Source organism: Vulpes lagopus, chromosome 24, assembly GCF_018345385.1.
Source record: "Vulpes lagopus strain Blue_001 chromosome 24, ASM1834538v1, whole genome shotgun sequence".
Classification (NCBI taxonomy): Eukaryota; Metazoa; Chordata; class Mammalia; order Carnivora; family Canidae; genus Vulpes; species Vulpes lagopus.
The window spans coordinates 54,076,500-54,100,709 of record NC_054847.1 but is presented as its reverse complement, the minus strand read 5'-3'; the positions used below and the strand labels follow the sequence as shown (position 1 = coordinate 54,100,709).

General features: G+C 42.9%; 1 protein-coding gene across 2 annotated transcripts in view; it reads left to right on the top strand.

Annotated features, from left to right (window-relative positions):
- Positions 1–455: 455 nt before the first annotated feature.
- The window catches only part of LOC121481868 (cytochrome b5), a 37,548-nt gene continuing 13,793 nt past the window's right edge, over positions 456–24,210 (top strand). Inside the window, exon 1 of one of the 2 annotated variants that reach the window (XM_041739466.1) lies at positions 456–705. In XM_041739466.1, coding sequence (XP_041595400.1) covers positions 577–705 — 129 coding nt within the window. In that variant the 5' untranslated portion in view covers positions 456–576. Of the gene's footprint in view, positions 706–7,881; positions 8,047–24,210 lie in introns of those variants that run through there. The other variant, XM_041739467.1, reaches the window with a different exon arrangement.

The window sequence follows — 24,210 nt, the reverse complement described above, 5'->3', positions numbered from 1 at the left end:
AGCAGGGCTGTCCCGTCACGTTAACAGTTTGATATTAACAGACTCGTGGCACAGTGACTTACGCAGTGATATCCCGGGCTGGCGTGTCTGACCTGACCGCGAAATCACCGCGAAGGAGCCGCCCCGCCGCCCCGCCGCCCCGCCGCCCCGCCGCCCCGCCGCCCCGCCGCCCCGCCGCCCCGCCGCCCCGCCGCCCCGCCGCCCCGCCGCCCCGCCGCCCCGCGCCTTCTGCGCAGACGCGAGCGAAGCCCCGCCCCCTCCCCGGCTCGCCACGCCCTCCGCGCTCCCGCCCCGCCCCTGAAGGGCACTTCTTGCAGCCAGTCGGCACCCGCGCGCTGGGCGGGGGCGCGCTGAGATTGGCGGAGGCTGTCGGCCGAGGGCGGGCCCCCTGACTGACACGGGTTCTGTCCAGTCACCGGGGGCCGTGAGCCACCGCCCCCTCCGTGGCGCGGGCCGCCCTGCTGTCCGCTCGGGGCTGGGGCGCGGGGAATGTCCCGGGTCGAGCTCGCTGAGACGCGCTCAGCTCCGCCCGGCTCGGCTGCTGTCTGCACGGCCTGAGGCCCGCCGCTTTCCGAAATGGCCGAGCAGTCGGACCAGACCGTCAAGTACTACACCCTGGAAGAGATCCAGAAGCACAACCACAGCAAGAGCACCTGGTTGATCCTGCACCACAAGGTGTACGATTTGACCAAGTTTTTGGAGGAGGTGAGTTGGAGAAACGCGAGCTGTCTGTCGTCCACAGCGCCGTGGGGCTGACGTGCGCGCAGGGTGGGATGTGCTTCCCGGTGCGTGCGCCCCCGGCTCTGCCCCCGAGCGCCTTCCTGGTGTGTGCGTAGGTGCGCCTCCAGCCCTCGGAGCGCCCCTGCACCCAGCTCTGCCCGAGACGGTCCTGGGTGTGTGTGTGTACGTGCGCCGCCGGCCCCGGGGCGCCCCTGCACTCACACGGGCCGGTGCACGCGCCCAGCTTTGCGCGCTGTGCTGCACGCTCGGGAGCGGGGGCTACTAGGCGAGCCCGGAGCAGCCCGCGACGGGCCCGCACCTCCGGGCGTGCAGGACGGCGGCGCCGGGCACTTGGTGGGAAGCACAGCCGCGTCTGGCGCTGCGGAAGGATTTTGAAAGATCCCGTCCGGAATTTGCATAAGGGGGCTCCCTGGAAGCCCGGGATAGGCCCGCTTCCGTTCCTGCGGGGGAGACCACCCTCTGAATGGGGGGTCCTCCCTGAGAGAACCCTGAGCTCGGAGGTCGGGGTGTGGTCCACAGGCCCACCCCCAACTTGGACGCGCGCCCTGTCTGGAAGGAGCGCCGTGATTGTTAACAGCATCCAATGGGGACTTCACAGCGCCGACTCTGGAGGCCAGGAATCAGCCCCGCCGCGGGTGAAGCTCTGAGGAAGGCGGAATATAGGCCCTGAGGCTGCGGGGGGCGCTGGACCCTACCTTTGGGAGTTGTGAAATCACTTTGCTTCACTTAAAGGAACACATTCCTTGATAAGATTCTTTGCATTAGGATATAATTTTTGCAACACATCCTAAGGGGCTTTTCTTCGCTACCTCTGGATTTGTTTTATCACTGAGTGTGAGTGAGAAATCTGAATGTAGCACTTACCCACCTCCCAGACAAATAAGAATGTTTAGTGATGGGAATTTTTTTACATAGTTGAAGGAGAAATGAAAATAGAGGCCTGTCTTAGCTGAATAAAAATGTACATCAAGGGACTTTTGTAGAGAATTTATTGATTGATTTTTTAACTCTTTTTTTAAAAGTTGAAGCTGATGTTAAATAAGATATTTTACTCCTAAGTTGTCATTTGGTGGTGTGCCAGAAGATAAAATAGTGTTCTGATTTAGGAATGGTTTATAGTAAGGAGGCACACCTGATCTGTCCCTTCTGAGCCACCGGCATTAGAGAGGGTGGAGTTAGCAACCCTGCCTGGTAATATCAGGGCTAGTTGATGCCAAAGATCTACTTTCAACCAGTTCCTTCTCCCTCTCTCTCCGTATGTGTAATTCTAGAACTTTAAGACTCAGTGTGTGCTTTCTTTGTTTCTATCTGTAAAAAAGAACAGCATTTATGAAAAAAATAAAAGGATATTTTTGTGAACTATTTTTTCTTTTTTCTTTCTTTGTGGGTTTTGTTTTGTATATTGTGTTTTACAGGCAGCTTGCCTGGCCTTTTCCCCACCAGATGTCACCACTCACTCCCCAATTGTGACAGCCAGAATGTCTCCAGATACTGCCAAGTGGCCAAAAATCACTCCTAGTAGAGAATCACTGTCCTAAAAATGTATTTTGCATAACTTTTAAGGGTAAATTTCTCAGAAGGAGATAATAAAGAGAAGATTGCTAAATTTTAAACCACTCTTCATTCTTATGAGGCAGGAAAGAGGGAATTGCACAGAATTTTTGTGAGTGAAATTGTAAGATATGTGAACAAGCTGTTGGATAAATTAGCTGACAACCAATTCCTTTATCGTATTGTTTTCAGTATTCTGTATGGAAGTAGCTTCAGGAGAATCTGTTAGATAATCGGTGAAATGAGTTTGTCACTAATGTTTGATAATGTAGTGAGATAACTAAAACTATAGTGAAATAAGTCAAAAGTTTATAGTAGTTCTGTTTCCTTTTCTAATTGGTACTTGGTGAGATGCTCCCTGTGGTAGCCTCCTGTGATTTGAGTTTGGGGCACAGAAGGCTGTGTATTCAGCCTTCTAGGAGTTATGCCCTTTCTTTTGATCCTTACTTTGATCAGTAAGTTCCGTATCTTATGTACTCCATTGGGTATGTCTCCCTCAGTAGACTACAACCCAAGAGGAAGACACATGATTTCTGTTCCCAAAACCTTCCATTGGAAGAAGCAGAAATAGGACAGGAGAGAGTGCAGTGCTTGGGTCTGCTGCATCTAACTCAGTTGGGAGCAGACTCTGGAGGGCAGTGTGAGGCCTCAGGCCTCCGCTCTGTAAAGATCACCTGAAGTCCCCAGTGGTGGGATGGAAAGGACAACCCAGGTGCACAGAGTGGGATCTTGATTAAGGTAGAAGAGCAAGGTGACTGACATTTTGAAGTTGGACCCACTGGCAGGATGCTGGGCATTTCCAGGGTGATACCCCCTCCTAGGATCCCTGCCTATGGCTTCCTGCATCTTAAACACACATCCCATCAGCTTCTGCAGGACACTCTGCCAGGTGTCATTCTTCTGGATCCCTCTTATTTGCATTACTTTGTTTGGCCAATGCTGTTTATCTCATACCTTCTTTAGAGACAGAGAAAGGAGTCCAAGAGATCTGTATCTTCCTTCCTGTCTTGCCCCTTTCTTCCATCATTTTAAAAACTGCAGGATTTTGGGGATCCCTGGGTGGCTCAGCGGTTTAGCACCTGCCTTTGGCCCAGGGCACAATCCTGGAGTCCCAGGATCGAGTCCCACATCAGACTCCTGGCATGGAGCCTGCTTCTCCCTCCTCCTGTGTCTCTGCCTCTCTCTCTCTCTCTGTCTATCATAAATAAATAAATAAATCTTTAAAAAAAAAACTGCAGGATTTCATGAAGCTTTTGTATGTTAACTAAAGAATGTTCTGCTTTCCCTAATTTACCTAGGTTTGAAAGATTTTTCTTTTTTCTTTTGGAATGGAAGGCTTCCCTCTTCTAAAGTGAACTTTGAATCTTTGAACTTTATGGGCTCTCCTACTACATTCTGGGTTTCTTTCTACTATGAATTTACCCGTTCGTATGGACAACAAGACTGTTCATGGCTGAGTATTTTCTCCTATAAGAATATCATACATTTATATGCATGTTCGTATTGATGTTGAGAAAATATCCTGTGATGGAAGAGGGTATTTGTCTACTACCTACACTCTATGCCTCAGATACCTTGTTTGAAGATAAAATGAGAGGATGTTAATAGTGTTTACTTGACAGGATTGTTACAAAAATTAAAGTTTTTATACCACATAACACACTACCAGACATATGGACTGTGCATGGGTAAATATAAACTTCTGTTTTCTAATTTGGGGCAGGGTAGGCTGGTGGCTTGTTTTCTGTAGTATCCTATGTAGCTGAGTGTTAATAGGAGATTTTAGGTAAAGGTGTAAATCAGGCAAGTGATGTTGAAATGAGAAAGGATTATAAAAATTATTTCCTTCCAGTCAAGAGACAGGTGAAGTTTCTAAGTTGTGCAACAAGCTCTATCTCTTGAAATAATGGCCTTAGAAAACTGGTTTGTTGTTCAAGAGGAAGGTAGACACCTGAGAGGGCAGGCTGGCTCATTATTAATGGTGGGCTAAGTACTGCAGGTGTTTAGTTACTATCTAATGTTGACCTGCAGCATTATGAGCTTTGTTGCCTGTGAATTTTGGATGAGGTTTTTGTTTTTCAGTCCTGAGTTCTAGTTTTTTAATTTATATTTGTGAAGTTGGGTTTTGTCTTAGGTGATTATTAGCAGGGCTAATGATTATAGAACTTTGAAGAACAGTTATTTGAAAGGAGAACGTAGGCATTTGGGCCTGGGAGAAAAAAACGGTTTTCTTTTCTCTCTCTGTGATTTGGGCAGAAGTGTGTATTCAGTTTTTAAGAGCTGTGGGAGGTGAGAAGAACACATCTTAGATTGATGAAGTTATATTAACCTGCTTTCAATTCTGGTCAATAGATGTTTAATTTATGAAATTGGTATCTTCCTTAAAAAATGTGGTAGAAGAGAATGCTTTTGTGTCAGGTTGCTCCCTCCTTTGCAGGAAGAAAATGAGAACTTGTTTTTTGTAGAACATTTTATGGTCATCCTGGGATTCTGATGTTGTGTATCTGTATTGTGGATATTCTTTAATAGCGTTCTACTTTACAAACGCTAGTTAACGCTACTTTACAAACGCTAGTAGTTTTGATAGAGGGACTTACTTTTTCTTATTTTCCTTGAACATGGCTGCCTGCTTTGCAGAAAACAGTGGTTTTCTGCAGAAAACAGTGGTTCCAATTCTGGGAGACTCAGTTCCCCTGGACTCAGGAAGAGTGTGTGGGTGCTTGAAACTCATGCTCTTAATTCTGAAAGAGGACAGTATATCTTTACCCTGATATAGGGTGACATATTTAGGGTTAAAATCATAAATGCCTTTGAGTTTTTTCAAGGAAGTTTGATAATACTCTGAATCTGATACTCCTAAAGAGATGTGGTTGCAAATATGTCTTTGATTAATATAAAATGGGAATGTTACTATTTCACTTATATAGTTTGGTAAATAAAACTTAGAAAATATGAAATCCATATGAGGAAAATGTAAAGGGGTCCTTGGCAACAAGTGGCAGAGCCACAAGGCTACTTGGGGAATGTGAGCCCGTGGGCAAAGGCCTCTTTTATATTCCTGCAATTTTTTTCCCTTGGTAACTTCTTGCTACTTTTGAGAAGAGGTTTCAGGAGTGCTTGTGAGCTACTTTGTTTTGAACAGTAAAAACTTAACAAAAAACACTTGAGATAAACTTTTGCTTTTTGTTTAAGATGGATGGAAATTCCAAAGAAAGCGAGAATAGATTATACAGGGCAGCATGGCTAAATCGAGGAGTAAATAATGCTCGTTTCTACTGAATGCAGCTGTCTGTCATTCCAAAACTCCTCCAGATCCATAGAACACAAGTAATGGGTACCTATTATTTTTTAAGATTTTATTTATTTATTTGAGAGAGAGCACGCACATGCACATGTGTGCCCAAGCTGTGAGAGAAACAGAGGGAGAGGGATAAGCAGATTCTGCTGAGCACAGAGCCCAGTGAGGGGTGGTGGTGGTGGTTTCCATCCCATGACCCTGAGATCCTGACCTGAGTGGAAATCAAAAGTTGAATGCTTTACAGAATGAGCCACCCAGGTGCCCTGCAATGGGTACCTTTTAATATAATGGAGTTTAAGCAACCCAGGTCCCCCACTAGATGTTTGAGGAGAAGTGTTGGAGGGGAGTTAAGAAAACTAGGTCTCATCTTAGACCTATTTTGAGATGACTCAGGGAAATTTTCTAAATCTTTTTCTTCATTCTTTTTTTTTTTTTTTAAATATTTATTTATTTATTTATGATAGACATAGAGAGAGAGAGAGAGAGAGAGGCAGAGACACAGGCAGAGGAACAAGCAGGCTCCATGCACCGGGAGCCCGACGTGGGATTCGATCCCGGGTCTCCAGGATCGCGCCCTGGGCCAAAGGCAGGCGCCAAACCGCTGCGCCACCCAGGGATCCCCCTTTTTCTTCATTCTTAAGTGGGGAATATTCTGTCTCCTGTATCAGGTTTGTGAACATTAGAATATTGTGAAAACACTTGGAAAAGTGTATACAAATTTTGATTAAGATGAAGCTTTCTTATATATTAAAATATTGTGTGGAAGGTTTCATATTTATTTAGTAGGAACACATACCAATTACAATGTTAAAAGCAAAAAAGTTTCAAAATGCAAATATTCCCTTGAAATACAATTTTTGAGGAATATGTGCTGTGCATGATGAGTATCATCTTTTTCTGACACTTTTAATAATATAACTTTATAGTTTTGGGGGACAAGAATACATGAGAAAAAAGGGAAAAATCAAAACTGACCAGAGTTCCACTGCCTGAAGTGACCACCATGAATGTCTTGATGCACATTCTCCCCTGATAGCTTTATGCACATGGGTTTGTTTTACATAAATGAGAAAATACTCTGCATGCTGTTTTATAATCTGTGCTTATTACCCTATATGTGGAGGGCACCAGTCTGTTTCCGGTAAATCATGGTTATTGAGGCTTAACATCTTCCTTGTTATGTAGATGTGTCATCATAAATGTAACCAAATCCTCTCTCATTGTTCAGTTTGCCACCTGTGATTGTCTCCTTAGGTAAATCTTTGTAAGTGTGACTGCTAGGTGAAAAGTTACATGCCTTTCACTCCCAAAGTGTCCAAGGTGATTATACTACTGGTGGCCACAACCAGGGCTTACACGGAGGTGGACTTGACTTTCCCCAGGGTTTTGTTTTAATAATTGAGAAACTTAGTTGATTTCTCTTTTCCTGAATTATTTGGGCGTGTATTTTTCTCAGGGGCAATGTACGGAAACTTTTTTTTTCTCCTGTAGCATATACATTTTCTTAAAAATGCACCTGTACCGTAACACCTTGTTTATTGTAAAATTACCAGCGCTAGCCAGTTTGGAGCACTCAGGAAAGTGGCCTGAGATAGCGGAATAATAAGGATGTAAATCTCAGTGGCTCACTACCCTTCTGTGCTGCTTTTCCTTGTTACCCTTCAACTTGGTTTTCTTGGGAACACCTGTTGCGTGTGCATATTTACTAACTGACTGCTGGTGTCTTAGACTAAGTCCTATGTGGGGACCAGGAAACTGAATTGAAGATGTGGAACTCAGTTCACTCTGGGTGAGTAGAATTTGGTCTGAGCAGCCTGTTGGTAAGTGATCTGTGGTTAGTGGGAGCTGACATCTCGTGGATGACAGTGTAAGTCATGTTCTTGCATGCACAGACTTGTTTCTCTACTCAGATTCCTGAGGTCACCACGTCCAGAAGGATTGCACTGACCCAGCATTGCTGCTGGGAAGGAGCAGGATGCTGAGTGAATGTGAGAGAAGGAGGTGGCATGAACGGCCCAGGCTCAGTCAAGGGTCTTTTGTACTGGCTTTCTAAGGGTGGCAGGCTGTTGCTCTTTGGCAGTGAAAACTAGAGTGTGTTATTTTCCACCTGTTTCTTGCAGTGCGTGCTCTTGCTTATCATGGGCAGGATGTTCCCTGAGTTTTGCACAGCTGTGTTAAAAATTAGCCAGGACCCAAAATATACCCAGCTTGCTTTCTCCTCTTTCCGTCTTCAGAAAGTGTTAACTAAATGTCACGTGCACTTCCTCCCTCAGGAGAGATCCCCAGTAGGCTAATGGTAAAAGTAATAACAGGGGACTCTCCTTGTACGTTGATTGGCATGGAGTATGTGCTAGATAGTATGCTGAATGCTTTTTGTGCACAAAGCCCTCCTTCACATTTGTACTTTTAATCTTCAGAATGATTCTCCCAGGTTGGTGGTGGTATTCTCCTTAAAGGTAAGAGACATGTGGCTGGGGAAGTCAGTGACTTGTTCCAGTCCACGGCCATTAAGGACAAAACCAGGATTTAAGTCTAGGTTGCAGGACTCTGCAGCCCATCTTACTCAGCTAACTCCATAAGGAGGGCAAGAGACCTGAGATAACTAGGAGGAGAGCTTTAGAAGACAGGAGCCATCCATTTAGTACCTAGTTACTATTACTTACTTTGGGATTTCCATCCCATGTCTGGAGATCATTGCAGGAACCAGAGATAAAGCAAAGGGAAGTTGGGAATGGTAATATTTGAACAATAAGATAACTCTTGGGAGGTCAAGGGGCAAAAATGTGCCCCTCCCCCCATCTATTGTCATTTTACTATGTTGCTTTTTAGAAGGTGAAGGTACTAGCTCGTTAGCTTCTCACAGGAGGTTTCTACAGGTAGAGGGTCTTGGTGGAGGCTTCAAGGACTCTTTTTCTAACACAAGTAGCACCTGGATGGTCTTAAGAATCAGTGTCTTTTTGTTTAAGGAAGAGGTTGTTTATATATATGTTAGGCATGCCTGAAGAGTTAAATGTTGTTTTGGAAAGGCTTCTTAAGTGTCCTGGGAGGACTTGTTCTGAATGGAAATCTGATGAGGTTACTGCTCTGATAAAATCCCTGCATGGGTTCAGCTAATCCCTGCCTGCCCCTTTGCGGGTCCTTATCCTGGGGACTGTAGGCAATCCCCTGCCCTACCTTGTCTACCCGTGTCACCATTCCACTTAATGTTGCGGGCTCGGGATTCTTGGTGTTGGCCCTCCCCCCCCCCCCATAAGGTCTCTCCCTTCTTGATCCTTCCCTTCTGTTGTCGTACTATCGTTGCTTACAGTTATCGGCCAGACTCTTCCTTGTCCTGTGTTCCTCAGAGCACATCCTCACCCAGTCTTCAGGATTTCACTGGTTCCACCAAATTGTGGTTGCTTTGGGTTTTCAGTTTGGGGAGTGTATGTTATTGTATTAGAGAATGTAACTTCTAGAAGAAAACCGAAACTGAAAAACTTTGTCTTGTGGAAACAGATTGCCATTTCTCTGCTTAATTCTTTTCAATGGCTTTCTGTTGCATTGATAATAAAAATCCCATCTCTGTGTCCTGGTTTAATAAGATCTGCCTGATCTGGCCCCTACCTCAGCTAGTAATACTATATCCCCCTGCCCTCCACCCCTCGCTCAGGCCCTCTCTGTTTCTCAGACAAGTCAGGCTTGTTTCTGCCATAAACCTTTGTACTTGTTCCCCCTCTGTGTGATGTATATTCCCTTGATCACTGTGCTCGTGAGGTCACATGTCAGTATGTTTTCCCAGGACTGGGAATCTTCAGTCCCATCATACTGATTTGCTTCTCTGTTAATACTTCACTCTGTTCCTTGTTTGCTGGCTTGCAGCCGTCCCCACCAGACAGCCGGGCCCCTGTCCGTCTTACTCACTGCTCCATATCCTGGCATATAGTGCTCGTGGGTGGAGGAGGAGAGCTTCTGATGGAGGGACACAGATACATCCTCTGTACTCTCTCTCTCTCTCTCTCTCTTTTTTTCTCTTTCCACACCAGTGATACCTACTGGTTTTGTCATGACATGATCCTTTCTTGGTTCATAGATGTTTGCTTGGATTCTGTCCCAGAGATTTAACAACGTAGAAACTGGTGAGACATTACTGGGACAGCTCAGATGATGGCATAGCCCCAGAGTGTGGAATGCGTAAGAGTGATACCAACAGGGCTCCTGGGAAGTAAGGAGAAGAACATGGAGAGTCAGAGGCTGAGGTTTCCTGTATAATCTGCCAACAGCCAAGGACCCTGCCTGCCCACAGCCCCTTCTTCAGCTCCCTGATGCTCCTCTGCATAAACAGGCTTCTCCTCCTCTCACCCCACTGGGTGGTTCTCCTGGTGTTCAAGCATGCTCTATTGCTGCTGTCCTAAAACACACTCACACACAGCCTCTCTTTACTTCCCCTTCCTGGGGCTCCTTGTTTTCTGCTCCCTGGACAGTAAAACCCTCTGAGAAGGTTTTTGAGCCTGTTGTCTTCAATTTGCCTTCACTGTTCTCTTAAAACAATTTACCAACACTGTTCCTGCTGAGGTCTCCAGTGATGCTGCTGGTCTGTTCACAGCTCTCCTCTGCCTGACTTACCTGCACTCCGTGACCAGACGTTCCCCTCTCAGAGATGCTGTTTGCATGTTGCTGCCAGTGCTCTTCTCTCCTGGTTTTCCTCTTGCCTCCCTGGTCTGCTCTCTGTCTCCCTTCTGACCTCAGGATGGGAGTGCCCTCCAGGCCAGCATTTTGCCCTTTCCATTGGCCATCTCATTTAGTGTCATGACTTTAAATGTGCTGGCAGCTTCTGAAGTGTTATCTCCAGGGCAAAAAGACTTTTTCCCTAGCCTTGGGCTTATTGTGTGCACAGTCTGCTTCATGTCTCTGCTCCAATGTCTACTAGGCCCCTTACACCTAATATATTAAAAAATGAACTGACCTTCCCTTGTAAATCTGGCCCCATTGTGACACTTCGGTTGATGATAGTTCTGTCCATTGGCTCAGGTCAAGAACCTTGAGGTCCTATCTGACCCTTCTCTTACCTCACACCACACATGAATCCAGTAAGACATTTTGTGTTCTCTATTTTTATAATATAGTCAGATTCTGACTAATTTTTCCGACTTCTCCCTGCTGTCTCTCTAGTCTGAGCACCATTGGTCCATGCTTAGTGTCCCTTGCCTGGGACAGCATACTCTCACTATCATAGAGTGACCTTTTAAAGTGTAAGTCAGAAAATAAATAAACAAACAAAGTAAAATGTAAGTCAGCAGTGCCTGGGTGTCTCAGATGATTGAGTATCTGCCTTTGGCTCAGGTCATGATTCTGGGGTCCTGGGATCAAGTCCTACATCAGGCTCCCCGCTCAGCAGGGAAGCCTGCTTTTCTGTCTCTCCCTGCCTCTCCCTCACCTCATGCACTCTCTCTCAAATAAATAAAAATCTTTAAAATAAAATATAAGTCAGAACACATCACTTTCTTGTACAAATCTTTTCATGACTAATTACAACACCTGATTTAAAACTTAGGCTATGGCTATAACAATCAAGAAAAGTTGGTCCTGGTAGAGAGACATATGCATAGATTGCTGGAACAGAGCAGAAAACTAAGAGATAGACCCATGCAAATACTTCTGACTGGTTTTAGACACAAGCAATTTGATGGAGGAAGGACAGACTTTTCAACAAATGGATCAGGATCAATTGGACATCAGTAGTTGAAAAATCCTGACCTAAACTTCACACTTGATGAAAAAAAAACTAAATATAGATCATAGATGTAAATATAAAATGTAAAGGATTTTAAAGAGACTTGGGCAGAGTTCTTAGGCATGGTAGTGCAAATGTGGTCTCCCTGAGAAGAAATGGATAAATTGGGCTTCATAAAAATGAAAAATATTTGTTCTTTAAAAGAATGAAATGACAAGCCACTGACTGGCAGATAATTTTTTCTAATCTCATATCTAATCAAAGACTTCTATCTAGAATATATAAAGAATTGTCTGAATTCAATAATAAGAAAACAACCCAAATAGAAAATAGGCAAAAGACTTGAATAGGCATTTCTTCCAGAAAGATATGTGAATAGCAAATAAACATGGAAAGATGCCTGGTGTCACCACTACAAACCTCCTAGAAGAGCTGTGATGGGGTGCCTGGGTGGGTCAGTCGGTTAAGCATCTAGCTCTTGATTTAGGCTCAGGTCATGATCACAGGGTCTTGGGATCAGCCATGTTGGCCCAAGTGGGGCTCTGTGTTGAACAAGGAGCAGAGATTCTTTCCTTCTCCCTCTGCCACTCCTTCTGCTTGTGTATGGGTGTGCTCTCGTGCACTTGTGCACACTCTCTGAATTAAATCTTAAAAAAAAAAAAAAAAGACTGTGATAAAAAAAATGCTGGTAACCCAAACGTTGGTAAGGATGTGGAAATACTGACTCCAGCATGCATTGCTGGTGAGAATGCAGAATGGTACAGACACTCTGGAAATCATCCTACTTTTAAAAAGTTACACATGCACATAGCATATGCGCCAGAAATCATACTCCTAGCCATTTATCCTAGAGAAATGAAAACTGTGTCCATGTGAAAGCCTATACACAAGTCCCAGCAATTGGAACAATGATGGTGCATAGAGAGGACTCGGTTTTTGTTGACTGAATAATTAAGAGTTTATAATTGTGAACTATTAGAAAATTGATAACTGTTGGTTAGTAGCTTTATGTGTAATATCCCCAAAACTGGAAATAACTCAGGTGTTCATCAGTGGTTAGGCTGGTACGTGCATAGAGTAGAATATGACTCCTCACTGCAAAGGGAACAAAGCAACCCAAATGGATCTCAAGGGCATTATGCTAAGTGAAAAAAGATAATCTCAAAAGATTGCATACAGTGTGATTCCATTTATGGGACATTCTCAAAATGGCGAGATTACAGAGTGAGCACCAGATAAGAGGTCATGAGGGTGACTAAACGGGCAGTGGGAGAGCCCTTTGTGATGATAGAACCATTCTGCATTATGTGAAATACATGTGGGAGAGTGCTACAGGCCAGGACACACCAGCACACCAGACAGACACGTGAGTGCCCGCAGCAGCTCCCTGAGAAGGTCTGGTGAACTGTGTTATGCCAAGGTAGCCATGGTTTTGATAATGTTCTGTGCTTCTGTAAAATGTCATCCATTGAGGTAGTCTGGGTGATAGGTTCATAGAACCTCTCTGTACTATTTTTACAACTTCTTGTGAGTTTTTTCAAGATAGTTAAAACAAAATGCCTTCAGCAGCTCTCTCTCTTTCATGGTTAAAGCCAGTGTTTGATGGCTATAAGGTCGCATGTCGCTCAGAGCCAGATTCCATCTCTGATAGTTCACTCTGCTGCCGCCTTTCTGTCATGTCTCGCTTCAGGCATACTGATGCTCTGTTCTTCTGTGAACATGCCAGGACCTCCCCCACCTTAAGTACTTTGCAATGGAATATTCCCCCAAATACCTGCAGTGCTCACCTGTTTACCTTCTCAGTAAAGCTTGTCCTGACCCCTGCTCCTCATTTAAAAGTGGAAGTTCCCCCAACGCCGGGCACCCCAACAGCATTGCCCTAACCCAATTATACATATTGCTTGCCCGTCTCCCTCCATGGATGCACGAGCATATGTTTTTCCAGCACATGCAGGTGTACATACTTCCTGTTTTATTCCCTGGTATTTCCTAGCAACCAGAACAATGCTGGTACATAGAAAGGACTCAACAAGTATTTATTGGATGAATGATTAAAAGTTTTTAAGTGTAGAATATTAGAAAATTGATGCAGGATGTCTGTTGGACTAAAGTGAATGATTTCCTGGTAGCTTATTTTATTTGCCTTGCCCCCAGATACAGGTTTGAGCCAAATTTATTGTTCTTAACAGTAGATATAAAAGGAAAAATAGGCCTAAGATTTGAGGAAGAAAGTGAGAAAAGACAGATTGGTGCAGTATCAGCCCTTCTTTCCTTACCCCTTTGTTAAGTTAACGTAGACTGTCCTATCATCTCGTCATTTGGCTATTCTAACCCATGGTGGATCGCAGACTGTAGATGGAGTAACAGTGCCTCATAGATCACAGCCTGCCCGCCACTGACTGGGACCTCGAGTTTGGTGGCTTTGCTCAACGTTGGGTTGAGATGAGCCATGAGGCAAATGGTATGCTCTTCCAACTCCTCTCCTGGCCTCAGTGTCCCCTGCTCTTTTCCCCTAGAAGCAGGCATGTCTCTGTCCCTTTCCTCTACCCAGGGTCCTTTCTGCAGAATCAGAGACTTATGTTCCTTTTGGAGATAGAGGAATAGTTCTGTCAGTAGATAACACACTTGCTTTATTGTACCTACTGAGAGAAGTTTAGAAATGGTGGAATTAAAAGTATACTGACTACATCAAAACTATCTTTGATATATGGCACATTTTCAGCCAAACATTTACTATCTCAACTCTAAAAATAACCAAGAAGAATTTTGCTTCTCTCTTTTCCAGGAAAGACAATCTTAACAGCATTCTGTGGAATAATCTCCAGTTCACAGCTGCATCACTTATCTGTTCTCATCCCCGTGACCCTTAGGAATACTCCCTTGTAGGCAACGTTTGTTGTCCTGGCAATCATAGTTTCTGTTAACTCTCATCATTTGTTTCTGTAGCTTAGTACAATCAAGCCGAATAAATCCGAGATTTAATCCACAGAAATCTCTTGAAGATGAAGGGCAGGATAGAAAGAAGTGGGAGATCTTTTGCATTTGGTGCTGGACTTGGCCTTCAGCAGTTCATGGGCACGGGGTAATGTTCAGGTTCTGGACAAAGTTCTCTGTGGAAACATCAAATGGGGGTGTTGGGGAAAGAGAGTTAGATCAACATTACTAGAATACGTGTCACATGCCAGGTGTTCTGCTCTTTGTACTGTTTGCTCTCCTGGGGAGAAATTTGTGATGTGGAAATGGAAGCTTAGAAACATCTAGAACCTTTCTGGGTCACTTCGCTAAGATTGGAAGAGCTTGTTCAGCTTACACAGTATTGCCTGAACACAGATGCTGTGACAGCTGGGGTACAAATTACAACTTCTAGAATACTAACCATGACACAGGGACTGAGGAGTGTAAGTAGGTAGATGGTAGAGCTCACTGAGGCGGTCAGGGCGGTATCATGAAGGTTTAGAGGCTTGTGGTGACTGATGAGGGGTCTAATTTCACATTTTGGTAAGTGATATGGGGAAGGGTTAATTATAAAGCCAGTGGGAGGTGACATGTCCTTAATTCTCTTTTCTAATTGCCTCCCCTAATCCAGTAATGAAGACAAGTGAAAGAATGTTCCAGCAATTCATCTTTATACATGAGAAATCAGGTGATTTATACTACCTGTGCAGTTTGTCCAGGATACCCTTGTGTTTCTGCCTCTCGTATTTCCTTTGCATAGAACCTCACTCCCTTGTTAACCCTGGGGAGCAGCTGTTGAACCTTACACGCTATCGTTCAAGCATCTCTCCTGAGTACCATTCCCTGGCCCCTCCCTCGTTGGCCTCCAGCACCTGGGTTATCCTGTCACCTTCTGTGCCATAGCTCCTATACCTGGCACTTACAGTGCTTAGCTATTATATGTCTACCGGCCTGTTTGCTCACTAGCCTAGTTCCCTGAGGATGGGGGCTGATACTTACCCATCTTGGAAACAATAGAGCTTGGCATGTCACTTAGCAGATGTGTGGTGGATGGGTCTTAAGCTAGCGGGGAAAATGCTACATGGGCTTATAGATAAGCCTTACCTCTCCTCCCATGATTTTCAAGGGAAACAAGGAGAAGTAATTCAGATGATGCTGGTGAGCCTCTGGCCCCAGAGCTTTGCTGATTCAGTGAGAGGGTGCACGTAAAGCCCTAGGCAGTGCAGAAAAAGTGTCCAGAATTATGGAAAACATTTGGTTGAGCTATCTTATTTTTTCTAAATCTTGTATAAATTGTTTATGGTCCAAATGCCTTTGAATTGTTTTCATTTTTGGCTTATCTATTGCAGATAATCTCTTTAAATAAATTTTTTTGCTTAGTCATTGTTTATGGACAGTATGTTTATTTGATCTTTTTTTTGGGCGGTGTTAAGTATTGGGATTGAAAAATCCTATTTAAAACTTTAGAACTGGTAGACTTTGGGTCCACATAACATTAAAATGGACTTTAATTTTGGGATTTTTTTTGTTGTTATACTTTGTTTTGCTTGTTTAACCAAACCCTTGAACGGAATGACTTTGACCTGACATGTTGTGATTCTGTAGTGTAATTCTTCATACCCTTCTGAGGTTTTCATAGGGATTAACCTCACAGAATTGTGAGGTGTGTGTGTGTGTGTATGTGTGTGTGTGTGCATGCGCGTGTGTCTGTTTCCTTAGAATCTTGCTTAGTTGATAAGACCCAAGAAGTCAGAGCAAATGACAAAAGCTCTTGGGACCTAGAAAAAGTGAGAGAGATTTCCCCCTAAATCCTCAAATTTATGGAGAAAATTTATTTTTAGGGCATTTTATCTAAAGTCACTGATCAGAGACAAAAACATGGTCAGTTAATTTGCATATTCAGAAAAGGGAGGCTAAACTATGAGTTGGACACCAGGCTTCTGGTCTTGCCTCCTCCATGGACTGTCAGTGTGATGTTGGGCTTAATTTCTCTGGGTTCCAGTTTCTCCATCTGTGAACTTGAGGATGTTGAGTCTCTGAAGGTTCTTTCAGACCCTGACATCCTGGGATTTTTAACCTTCAGCCTACTTTTTTGAGTCAAAATCTTTAGCTCAGTTTTATGCTTTTGATGCCAAGCTCACAAATGAGGTGGAGGACAGCAGGACATTCAGGAAGCTGAGAGTGGTTTATTAAGGCTGGAGCCTGTGATGGATTGAGGGAAAGTAGAAGGGCTCGAAAAGCTCTAGTCTGAGGGTGCAAGGTAAGATGACATGCCCCAGCCCAATCAGTGAGGCAGGAGCTGGGGGCACATTCCTTCTTCTAATTTTGGATAATCCCATTAACATTAGGGAAGGCAATCTGCTCCACTGAATCCACTGATATGAGTGCTCATCTCATCTAGAAACACCCTCTCAGACACCCCCAGAAATACTGTTCCCTCTGGGCATCCCTGGACCCAGTCGGGCTGGAACATAAAATGAGCCATCAGACAGCTTTATGTATTTTGCTTTATGCAAACTTTTCTCTTTACTAACCCTAAGCATTCATGTACATTTCAGCCAGTAAGCCTTCCTTGGTACTCATACTCTTCTTGAGCCTCTTTATCTGCTGTTTATCCAAATTCTTTTTTTTTTTTTAAGATTTTATTCATGAGAGACAGAGAGAGAGAGAGAGAGAGAAAGAGAGAGGCAGAGACACAGGCAGAGGGAGAAGCAGGCTCCATGCAGGGAGCCCGACGTGGGACTCAATCCCAGGTCTCCAGGATCACGCCCTGGGCTGAAGGCGGCGCTAAACCGCTGAGCCACCCAGGCTGCCCTGTTTATCCAAATTCTAACTCTCCTGAAGGGGCTAGATTATCTTTTAATATAGTCTGTACCTTTCTAGACTCCTCAGTTCAGTCAACAGTATTTTTAATCTTTTAATATTGTTCTAGTTCTTTTTATATATGTGAAGACCATTGTCTTAATATGGTTTTAAGTTTCTTGACACTGGGGGAATAATGTTTATTCACATCTTTTAAATGCTTTAGGACTTTAGTGCCTGATGCATGGTATTGACAAAATGATGGATGCAATGATTAGAATTAACCTCAGAACTCCAAATAACTGTGCTTAAATAAGAAGTTTTTTTGTTATAAAGAAACACGCTTTGTAGTCTAGGCCTAGTGTGCTGGCTGTGTTCCATCAAGCCCTCAGGGCACTATACTTCTAGTTTACTTCTGGGCCATCCCTAGGGTCTGGTCCTCATCTTCCTGTTCAAAGGCAGCATCTCTATTCCAGAAAGCAGGATGAAGAGAAAGGGCAAAGGGGCACACTATTCTAAAGAGAAGACTTCTAGAAGGTTCTTCAAACACTTCCACTTCTATTCCATTAGCCAGAATTTAATCACATGGCATACCCAGCTGAAGGAGAAGCTGGAAAAATCTCTGTTCTAGGTAGCCATTTGTAGCTAAAAGTTTAAGTGTTGTGGATGAAGCAAAGAGAGTATGATGAGCCATGAGCAGCCTTTGCTGCCACTGACCTGCTTGTGCAGCTGAAGGGACCCCCTGTGCTGTGTAGATATTGAGGCTTTCCTTGTTGAAATATTCAGGAGGCATTTGATTTGCGTGCAGAAATTCACCACTATAGATATTTGAGTGGGATACATGAAACAGTCAATATTTGAGGATGAACATTGTAGCAGCAATATAGAAGATGAGTAAGAATAGGAGAGGAGTTGGGGAGAAGAGGATTAGTTTGGTGGCTGGAGCCATGAACTCCCACGAGCTTTCTCTGGTCTTACTTTCAAGAATGCAAGGCTTTCCTGTCATGTTGAACAACACCTAACATTTGACTTTGAAATTTTACAATTTGTTTTTTCAGAGTCACTAAAATGTAGGAATTCTAGGAGTTAAGGTCAAAGACTAAGCAAAAATGTTATTTTCTATCAAGCCAAAGACAGTCTCCTATATCAAATTACTTCCTTTAAAGGGGAATATAACTAGCACAAATTATTCTAAAAGTGTAATTTGTACCCATCTATATTTTCTGAGTGGAGGAGCCAAGGAACTGTAAAAACAATCGCAGAAACAAACTGTAGGGATGCAGAGTGGATCTGAACTCCACTAATTTCACAAGTGCGAGGAATACAATACCTTTTTAAAAAGTCTCTCTGGCTACAACTTTCGGTAGATGGTCCTCTACCTGGTGAAGATGAGTTCAAATGCGAACAAATGTTCTGATGAACTTTCCAAGACTGGTGGAGATGTATTTTCACTCAGTAATTAGTTTTGGAATTAATAGTATTTACAGGCTGCATATTTGAATTGATTTTACATTTTCTTTCTCATTAAGATTATTGCCTTCCTGGGGAGGTGGGTGGGAGCATGGGTTAAATAAGTGATTGGGACTAAGGAGGGCAGTTGTGATGAGCCCTGGTACTGTGCTGGAGTGTTGAATACTGTATTGTATTCCTGAAACTAGTATTACACTGTATACTAACTAATTGGAATTTAAGTAAAAACAAAAAATTTCACAAATCACATTATGGCAGAGTAAGGCTATAACGGATCTCTAGCTTAATGTTATAACAAAAGGATGACTAATAATTAGTCATTTGAAAATATTAAGCTATTTCTAAAAATGTTTCTATTGCATGTGATAAAAGTAGAAATTCAAATTTTAAAAAAGTACTCTTAAGGAAAAAGAAATTCCTTTAAAATAAAAAAAGATTATTACCTTCCTAATAAGAATTTGTTACTTATTGAAAACATCTGTATCAGGAGAGGCATCTAAGTTTATCTTTTTTATTTTGCCAGTTTTTGTAGATGCTTTTTTTTCTATATTATTGCCATTATTTATTATATGGTGTACTGCTAAATATTAAATAGAATTGTATTGCAGTTTAAAAAAATCCCCTAATTTTGCATTTATTCCTTTACTTAGCATTTCTCTTTGGCCTCATTCTAAAAAAGGATTTGTAGCTTCACTTTCATTATGTTGATGTTATAATTCTTGGCCTCCTTAACACACAAAAGTAATCTAAGACTTTGCCTTCACCGACTGTACCTGGCCCCCTGATATGTTTGTACTCTTGGGCTCTGGTAAAGCACCTTATAGATTACTCTGATACTCATTTTTTTTCCCTGTGCATGGGAAATTGGACTTATTTTCATTTGAAAAAAGTTACATGTTTATGTGGCATTGCATGTTGTATGTTGTATCTCTTGCTACTAGTTATTACTGAAGCAGAGAATATCCAGGGGTAAGGGGATGAGGTGTAAGAAGCAGCTCTCTAGGACTGACTTTCACTACTTGGATTGATGGTGCTGCTGTGACATCAGTAGACTATAGGAGTCTTGCCATTAGGTTTGGGTCACATCCCTTTTTTTTTTTTTTTTATTGACCTGGGGTATAAACCATTGAGCTACTTAGTATTAAACAGACCACATGTTCTCTCAGATTATTTAGACTTTGGTTATGATTAGAGCTTATCATATGGTTTCTGAGTGGAGGCTGTTGAGTGTGGGGTTAACCCTGATAACATGGGTACCCCTCCTGAACAAAGCAATCCCAGGAGTACTTGAGCCCCAGTTCCACTGAGTGTTTTTCAGACAAATTCTTACCAGTAGGATATATTTGGAAAGAGAGGTGGGTGGGGTCATGACTAGGCTGGCTCTGTAGGTGAAGAGTGACAAATCAGTCATTGCTTTAAGTGTGTGAGATTTTTCTTTCTTTTTTTTTTAAAGTAAACTATACCCACCCACATGGAGCTCAAACTCGCGGCCCCAAGATCAAGAGTTGTATGCTCTACAAACTGAGCCAGCCAGGCGCCCCAAAGTGTATGGATTTTTCACAGCATATCAATATTTACCTGCTAATACTAGCGTGGCACTACTAATTTAAGATGAAATGAAAATCTGAGCTTGTTTCTTTTTGTTAGTATTGTGCAAAGAATTGTAAATACCGATTAATTTGTTATGGATATTTGGTGCTCAGGGAAGAAATACTGATCGAGTTTATAATATTTTCTTTCTTTTTGAGCTCTTACATTTTTTAGAAATCAGGTAATAGACCTATTAGATCAAGTGCCATTAATGAGGTATGGGTGACCTCATCCCCATCGTTCATTTGGCATGTGGAGGGCTCCATTGTTGCCTATCCTCTATTTGGGATGACCTATTCTTTCCTTGGATTTTGATACTCATTTAACACTTCTTATTTTCTGCCTTATTGGTATTCCTCTCATTTTTGTGTGTATTTGTGAGTTCCTTGACTTCAATAAATCCTTAAATTCACCAGTTCGTTAAATTCACAAGTAACATATTTCTCATGTTAAGTGTAACTAAAAAGTTTAAGAGACCACTTTAGACCTCTAGTGATTGTAAAAGGACAACAGCCATAAGCTAATTATTTATTAAATTAATATGAATAAATTGCTTTGTGTCATACTAGTCTTTATTGCATTGTCATTATACAGACAAGGAACTTCAACATCCTTATCCTGTAATACCCTAGGGTTGGTAAAACAAGTCAGGCTTGATCCTACAACCTGCCACAACCACAGAGAAGAGTCATTTGGTCCTTGGCCATCATATCTTTTATCTTGGCCTCTCCTTGAATGAATCAGTCGACAAAAGTTTTTTCTTCCAAGGCAGTTTGGTTTATGCTTAGCCCTTATTCTAGCCAGTGGCCCTTACCCATGAGCCTCCTCACTCTGAGAGGCAGTGCACTACCAAAGCTGTGGGGTTGCCTCTGTTGCTTGGTTTCACATATACCTGTCTAATAAATATATGAATCTTTCATTGCAAATGAAATGCTTTTTCAGTTCTTACATAGGTTGTCTGTATGTCTTAAAAAAGATTTGTGCTATCTATGGCTACAGGATCCAGTGTGGTAGCTAATGGGTGTACATGGCTTATTTACATTTAAATGTAAGTTTAAATTTCTAACCCCCCATTTCAAGTGTTCAGTAGCTGTGACTAGCAGCTACTATCTTGGGACACTTTAGATATAGAATATGTTCATCATTGCAAAAAAATCTATTGGGCAGTACTGGTCTGGAACAGTCACTAAAGCAGCTTTGTGAAAGCCACTTGGTTTTTGTGTGGATGGTATATTTGGTGGAACCATTTGTATTACAATTCAAAGCCATTTCTGAATTCACATCTTACTCCAAACCAAATTTCTGATGTCTGTTAACACAACCATTGTTTTATTATACTTCTTGATTTTTCTCATTTCTATTACCATTATTAACAGGTGACTTTTTTTCTAGAGTGGTTTGTCACAAAGAAAGCTTTTATCACATCCCACAAGTTATAGCATTAAAATTAAGTTGAGAATCACATTTGCACTGTGCTGTGGATGCTGGGCAGTAGCTAAGTGCCTCATTTGCTACTGACTCTTAGGGAGAGTGATTCAAATCCATGTTCAGCAGTGCTGCATATTGCTACATGTTTAAGGCCTGTTGGGTCATTATTCATGATTAGTCAGAAATGTGAGGCTGTGTGGAGGCCAAGGGATTTTTCTCTGTTGTTTCTTTAAACCTCAACTGAACTGCATGATTCTTCAGGATTGAGCCATGTTGATTTTTCATGAACTTTTGTGTGTCCCGCACAAGGTCTTGCTCGCAGTAGATGGTAAATATTTTGATTAAATAACTTAGCAGTTAAACATAAAATTATATGGTTGCTGAATGGTAAGAACTATTACCAGTTCAGGAAAAGAAGAGTGGTATGAACTAGAATAGTTGAAATGAGAATGTCATCAGCCACATAACTCTTTATATGTAATGATTCCAAAGCCAGTGTGTAACAACCTGTGCTTATCTCTGTTAATTATCCAACAATTACTTAAAATATTTCTTTGTATCTGCCATGTGCCAGGCATTGAACCTAGGTATTGAGGCAGTAGTGAGACAAAAGTCTCTGTCCTCATGAATCTTACAAATGGATATAAATATAGATTGTAATAAGTGCTGTGAAGGCGAACAAATAGGAAGTTGGTAGAGAACGTGATGTGGGATGGGCTCTTTAGATTGGAGAATCCTTGAAGGGGTCTAAGAGGCCAACTCGAGTATGAATGAAGGATAGATGAAATCAGGTAAACATTGGGAGAGGAGCATTCTAAGCAGAGGCAGATGGGAAGGATCTGATGTGGAGAACAAGTTTAGCAAGACAGAGGGCCTGCCCCAAGACAGGCAAGAACTGAGCGAGGGAGGACTCGCTTTGCCGTCATATGAAGCTGGAAAGACTTTGGATGTTAGCAAGTTGGCCATCCTCAGTCTGTGATGCCATCCTCAGTCTGTGATGCTGTGTCTTTTCCTTTTCTATTTCCCTTTTACCTCTCCTCCTCTCTACTGTCACCAGCCACCCTGGACTAGGTAAACATTAGCCCTTCCCTAGATTATCTTAATCACCTTTAAAAGTCCTCATAGTGTGACAGTGTAAGGGAGCTAATTGTAGGAGGAGCAGGAGACCAGTTAGGAGACCATTGCGGCAGTCCATGCTTTGTGTTGATGGCTTGGTCTAGGGTGGCAGTGTTAGAAATGGGAAGAGGTGGTTGAATTCTGAGTATGTTTTGAAGGTAGCCACCTGGATTTGCTGGTGTGTTGGGATGGGAAAGAAAGTGGAAGAACATTTGACTTCTAGTTTTGGACCATAGCAACTGGATATGTGGTGGCACTGTTTCCTGAGAATGGAAATTCTGGAAAGCAGTGCATTTTTTTTTAATCCATCTATTTATTTTAGAGAGAGAGAGAAAGCATGAGCAGAAAGGGCAGATGGAGAAGGAGAAAGAATCTCAAGTACACTCCGTGTCGAGTACAGAGCCCAACACAGGGCTGGATCTCACAACCCTGAGATCATGACCTGAGCTGGAACCAAGAGTCAGACACTCAACCGGCTGTACCATCCAGCTGCCTCTGAAAAGCAGTGGATTTTGAGGGAAAGTAAAACATTTGTTTTTGTTAGGTTGTGTTTGGGATATGCATCAGATGCTGATTGAACATGTGAGGTAGCCTACTGTAGGTGGGAGGACTCACGCTCAAAGGAAGTTGGTATTTCTCAACTGCACTCACTAGGGAACAGTGATTTTCTGGATGAGAGACCAGGTGAAATCACTGAGAGAGCTAGTACAGGTAGATAATGGGAGAGTGCCAGGACTGGGCCTAGGGTGCTCCTATGTTGAGATTGGAGATGAACAGATTAGAAAGTAGTGGCCAGTCAGGTGAAAGGGAAACCAGAAGGGCCTGCTGTCTCAACAGCCATGAAAAGCCAGCATTTCAAGAATAAATCATTTCACTGTGCCAAGGTTGCTGAGGATTTTTATGCCATGAAAAGTAGAAAGTCAGATATAATTTCAGGCCCTGGTTGCCAGCATTACTGTCCATACCACAGAAATTTACTGTGTCTTCTGAAAGTGTCCTAAGGAGTGGGGCGGGACTGTAGCAGTTTATGTCTTCTGGATTATGGACTCTGCCAATCTTTTATCTTTTCAAATATATTTTCCCGTACAAGACCCTTTAAGGATGTCCAGAGTAAAAGCTGTTTCCAGTTATTTCATTGGTATTCCTTGGTTTCTACCTGGGGGTTTCATATGGTGTCAGAGCAAGTATGTTTGGATAACTTGTGGAATAGAGATATTGCAGAGGTAGACAGAGGGAATTATTGGATTACCAGGTATATGGATATAGTGAGTATGTAGAGGCACTGCTGGAACCAGTCTACTGCCAAACCTGGTCTGCTGCCAGGATTCCCATTTCCAGCAGTTGGCACCATCATCCATTTGATAGTACAATCCCCAAACCTGCATTCTCATGTTGCATCTTCTCTCTCATCCACCATCTTCATCCCACCAAGAAGTCCTTCCTCTCTTTCCTTCTGGGTCTTCCCTCATGCCATTTCATCTCCATGGCTGCTGCAAGCCTGTCTTTGTCTTTTTTTTGGCTGTCTTTGCCTAGATTATTGTAATGGCCT